Source organism: Mizuhopecten yessoensis, unplaced genomic scaffold, assembly GCF_002113885.1.
Source record: "Mizuhopecten yessoensis strain PY_sf001 unplaced genomic scaffold, ASM211388v2 hete_36184554, whole genome shotgun sequence".
NCBI lineage: Eukaryota > Metazoa > Mollusca > Bivalvia > Pectinida > Pectinidae > Mizuhopecten > Mizuhopecten yessoensis.
This window is the reverse complement of record NW_018485653.1, coordinates 738-6,600: the sequence shown is the minus strand read 5'-3', so window position 1 is coordinate 6,600 and position 5,863 is coordinate 738. Positions and strand designations below refer to the sequence as shown.

The window sequence follows — 5,863 nt, the reverse complement described above, 5'->3', positions numbered from 1 at the left end:
GGTCGACTACAGTCAACTGGAATGGGTAGGGACGTTATATTTTTTAAATATAAATTGTTATCTTGGCTCTGCACCCTTAACATGGTCGGTATGCTTAAATGTTAGACACATGGTAACTATACTACAGGGCGAGGAGGAGAGTAATCAAGAAAATGACGATGACGAGTGAATGAGAGGATCTAAACGCGGAAACTATCCGTTGTGGATAAACATATTTGTTTCTACTTAACTAGTGCTACCTCAATAACTTGATATTTAATTTTGCGATATTGATCGGCATGTCATCACACTTAATATATGTTATATAGTTGGTATTCTTTGTCATTCACCTGGGTGAAACCCATTGTAATTGTTCATCACAAGTCCCCCATGCTGCGTCATTCCAGGTTATAGTCCAGCGCACTCTAGCGGCCAAGAACCTGTCTCACGCCAAAGGGGGATCAATCATGGCCGGCTACCTCAAACTACTGCCGATCTTCCTTATGATCTTCCCGGGGATGATTAGTCGAGCTCTGTTCCCAGGTAAGGATGAAAACATCCTCCTTTTTTCGTAACAGTAACCTAAAATTTCAACGTTTAATTCACAAGTGTTACTGGTGTTTGTAAGTTTTGATATCGAGACAAGTACACTAACTAAATAGTATGTCAAGAATGCAATATTATTTGAAATATTAATTTTACACCTTTTCTAATGACCCAAGCGTGTGCAATATGCCATTTCATGACATAAAACTGTTTGTTCCTTTTTTTTCACAGACGAGGTTGCGTGCGTAGACCCAGACATTTGCAGGGAGGTTTGCGACAACCCGGCTGGCTGTTCAAACATAGCCTACCCCAAGTTGGTATTGGAGTTACTCCCCTTTGGTAAGCTTACGTCAAGCAAATCTTATGCAGTTCTAAGTCAATGAAACAATTAATTGCAGATATATTCAAATGAACTGCAGGTCGGGGATTGAGAAAAGAAAATGCTGTTACCCACTAAAGCTGTAAGAGGCACCTGATGAGAGTTGAACCCCTGGCAGAATTTGGGATTTGCTTTTGTACCCTCTAATTGGGGACACAAAAGTGACCGAAATAAATCTGCTGCACTCCTTTCAACACTTGGGATATTCATATTTTCTCTGCTCTTCCAAACTATCTTTGTGTTTCTTAGCACCTTGCTTGGCAATGCCTTATTTCAGCATTAGTGCAGAACGTCCACTCAAGTGAGGAAGGCAATGGGGTGTGTCCCCAGTCATGGACATATCAAAGTACTGTTTAACATTTAGCATTTCCGGTAATTACAACAGCTAGTAAACTCGTTGTCTGTGTCATGTGACCGGGTAACCATGCTATACGATGGGCCAACAGACTACGGCCAGATTGAGTTACGCCCTTAAATGATTACAACTGGTAACTATGACATTTATAACAAAATCAATAAAACCAAATCTCAAAAACACATGTACTGTACTCAAAGACATTATACAATGTCAGAAAAATAAAAATAAAAAAAACTTTATTTCAGTTGATTCGTAAGAGTCAGGTGATGTGCTACTCTAGCTCTGTATTATTGGAAACTTATTCAGGTTGGACTTTTCTGATCTGCTTATCTATCTCCTTTACCTATAGACTAACAAATTACCACTATGGCTGTACATCATCATCCTGTCTCTGATACTTACTGGTGGGATAGTGTAGTATATGGGGGTAGCTTGTTGGTCTGTTGGTTGTTCAGGGTTTAACGTCCTATCAACAGCGAAGGTCATTTAAGGGCGTGCCTCCATGTGTGTTGTGTTGCTTGATCATGTATTACATGGATGGATTGTCAAGTTATCAGGTCCTACTTCCGCTGATCATTTTCCTGTCACTCTGTACTTCTGGCCTTACATCTGAACCAACTAGTTGACAGTGTGTATATATATTCAAAACATTAAAAAGTTATAGATGCAACGCTATGTGTAACGATTTTAAATACATAAAATCAAATGTATTTGAATTAACGATAATTACTTCATCGAATTCTTTATAGATTAAGAACAACGCTTCTTATCTTGCTCTGACCTTTATCCCTAGGTGTGCGTGGCCTGTTGATGGCAGTCATGCTGTCGGCCATCATGAGCTCCCTGACCTCCATCTTTAACAGTTCCAGTACAATATTCACTATGGACCTGTGGCGCAGAGCCCGACCGAGGGCCACACAGCGGGAACTCCTCATCGTGGGCAGGTGTGGTAACCTAACTTGTTACACCATTAACACATTTAGTTTGCTTCATTATGGTATGTAACCCTGTGGGTTTGGGGACAGAATGGTCCTGCTTTGTCCAACTGCATGTTCATTGTTGTCCACTGTTGTCATAAGAGGCGAGTAACTTGGGACCACTGCAGATTTGGGGTTTTCTTGTGTATTTTCTGTTTGACAAACATTGTATTTTCTGTTTGACAAACATTGTGTTTTCTGTTTGACAAACATTGAAGAAACAAAATATGACCTGCTGCCTTATCAAACACTTAACTTTCATCTGTCTATTACGATGATCCTATTCTAAAATATATCATTTGTAGGATCTTCATTGTAATCCTGTGTGGTATCAGTATTGCATGGATTCCCCTCGTTAGATCATCACAAGGAGGACAACTCTTTAACTACATCCAGTCCATTCAGGGCTACCTGGGCACGCCGATCGGAGCACTTTTTGTCTTAGGCGTTTTCTGGAAACGAATGAATGAACAGGTACGAAGCTGTATTTGGAGAATCTTAAATCGTCAACCTTACCTTGACTATTATTGTTACGTTAAGATTAAAAAATAACATTTAATGTCTATATTGTTTGAATGCAGTTGTTATTTACATCCACAGGGAGCATTCTGGGGTATTCTCATCGGGCATATGTGCGGAGTGATACGGATGGGGTTAGACTTTGCCTACCCAGCGCCTGAGTGCGGAGATCCGGAAACTCGTCCGCCGGTACTCCTAAGGGTTCATTACACATACTTCGGCTCCATTATGATCGTCGTCACCTCTGCTGCTATCATCATAATAAGTCTGGCTACACGTCCACAGGAAGAGGAGGAGGTAAGTAGTGGAATATTTTTATTTATTCCTTATTCATCTTTTGGTATTTTTTGTCTGGTTTGGTTCATTTGGTTCACATGTTTACTATGGAGCTTCATTTATTGTACAACATAGATGATATGGTTCTGAAATGACGCCTTTAAAACAAACCAATCCCGTTAATGTTTGTTTCAACTTCCCTTACCGGTTAAAGCAGAATAATATTAGGTACGGGTTTGTTCTAATTGTAGCTTGTGGGAGTGACGTGGTGGACCAGAATGAAACCTGAAGACAAGGGAGACCACTCTACTGACAGTGAGACCGAGCAGGCAAAGGATAACCGTCCGGCTAGTAATGGTATGATGTCCAGTGTGATTTGTGACACTACACTATATAACAGGAAACTATTACAGAAATTTCTACTGCGTTTAAAGTGTAAATGTTCTAAACTCATGTTCCATAGTCAGCGTTTAAAAGTAAGACCGTTACATTATGCACTCAATTGTTATAATTCCATTGAAGATTTGGAGGGTTAAGGACACTCCTACTCTGCCAACATTTTCTATTAGTAAACCCTGTTACTTACCCCCATACAGTTCTCCGAGTCGTCAATGCGTTGTATTCGTCAACACTGTTTATAATAACAACCCTGATAGTGTACTGGTATAGTACTAATGTAGTGTGCACATTACTCTGTACGAAATGATGCTGAATATATTCTTGTATTGCAGTCATATGATTATGATCTAGAATGTGTTTTACTGATTATAGAGTGTAAACATGCTGTTTGGAACGTAATTCTCAATTCGTCCTTAAAGCACCTTATTCTGAATATCTAAAACTGTCCCTAAGATAGTCATAATGTAATGCATTTAGCAGCTATCATGTAAAAGCTACACCTCATCTCTAGGCGGTCGGGTGGTGCCAACAAGCGTGATTAATATAAGTTTTAATAACCGGTTTCATAATTGTTGTAAAATAAAGAATGTTTATCTTTTAAAAGCTACTGGTAACAATTTCTATACCTGTTTGTGACTCTTCTTATATCAGGTGTGCAAATAGCTGAACCGGATGATGGGAATGAAAGAACGGTCGGATGTGCAAAGCGTGCCTGTAACTTTGTTTGTGGAATGCCTGACGATAGTTCTGGCGCGACCAGTCCAAGCACTGACGAGACCCAGACAAGGCGATTTCTGAAGGAGAACAAGAGATGGTCAACGGTGTTAAATATCAATGCAGCCATTGGACTAATAGTAACAGCCTTTCTGTATGGCTTCTACCGATGACATGATAAATCCTTCTTGGATTTCAGCCAATCACGAACGAGCTATCATCGCCTCTCTAGGCCATTATGTTTAAGTGTTCACGCACTTCAATCTTTTAACCAAATAAACTATTAAATTGGTTATAAAATGTCACCCGAGTTCAATACTTTGCTGAGCAAGTACAGTATGTACTTTCAAACAGCTATAAATAAACAAACTTTCTAATTTGGGATACAAGATATAGAATTAAACAAATTTAAACAATTGTACATTGTCACAAATTGATATCACACGTCTGCAAAATTACGAGAGAGAGAAATAATTATAAAAACCAAAACTTATATGGACACCAGTTAGTGGTTTAGTTGATTGCTTCTATTTAAAAGGGATAATATAACCGTTTGTTTAAACTATTACGTATCATTCCGTAAGTCAGTCGTTTAGATATTTTCAAGAGAAATCGCTTTATGTACTTCTTATCCCTAACACTTAAATCTGTTCTAATTAATTTTTTATTCTTATTAATCTAAAGCAGCATAACGGTTTGAAATATATATGATTTGTATAATTTAGAGTATATGGGATAATGCGTTTGGGTGATGCTTTAAGAAACAGGTATGGTAAGACCAAAATTACCTTTTACGTTGACCCTTACTTGTATTTTTCCGGCGATCCATTCGTTTTCGTGTTTGTTTTAAAGATATTTTATTGTAATTTATATACGATGGGAGTTGGGCACAAGTTTAACAACTTGTATCGTTTTCAGTTGGTTCAATCTGTTCACTGACCAGGTGTATTCAGTACATCATACACCTGTTCATAGATGATCACCTCCATTAAACGATAGAACTTCCCATGTTTCCGATATGAGTATTGGCTCACCTGATATCAATATGAAAATTTTAAGAATGATTTGACAGGTTATTGTGTTAAGGTCATGAATGCACAGGTAAATCTTGGTCTGAGGTGGGGTGTTATTTATATTTCAAAATATAAGCCCATCCCACAACAATGTATACTATATATAGGAAGAGCCATTATGTGCAGTGAAACCTGGATATACTGCCCCCACGTGTTTGTAGATTTGCTGATGTTATATCTAGGGAGTCAAATAGAGGTATTGGTCACAAATAGGGGAAAATAGCTTTGATGGTAGAAGTAGCGAGGCTACAAATTAAACGCATTCTATCGGAATGTGACTCTGGCATAGAACGAACAGAGAAAGCAACACATTTAAGTTCTCAATGGCTATTTGTTGAATGCACACACAGTTGTAAACATCACAGTGTCCTTATCCGTTGAATTGGCGGCAAACAGAATTTTCTCAAACTCAAACAAGCGATAACACGGTAGTACAGAAGTGTAATTGGTTCCTGTTAAACCCCATAGGGATACTGGTAGTCAATTTGATTATAATACAAAAGTCATAATACGGTGATCCAAAATATCGTATAGCATCGTGAGTGTAGTGATGGACACTATATAGCATACACAAAATATCACTTTATCCTTTGTGTTCGTTCAGATGTCATGTTCTGTAAAAGCTAGACCCTGTAATCGTTCG

At 38.5% G+C, this 5,863-nt stretch overlaps 1 protein-coding gene across 1 annotated transcript; it reads left to right on the top strand.

The window, feature by feature from the left end:
* Nucleotides 1-308: 308 nt before the first annotated feature.
* Nucleotides 309-4,560, top strand: LOC110444882 (sodium/glucose cotransporter 4-like; the record flags this gene model as incomplete). The annotated part of the gene is made up of 7 exons (XM_021489236.1): nucleotides 309-522; nucleotides 757-864; nucleotides 2,056-2,206; nucleotides 2,545-2,713; nucleotides 2,840-3,055; nucleotides 3,286-3,391; nucleotides 4,085-4,560. Coding segments are annotated over 7 exons (1,200 nt in total), but the record flags the coding sequence as incomplete, so codon positions are not given.
* Between the last annotated feature and the right edge of the window lie 1,303 nt (nucleotides 4,561-5,863).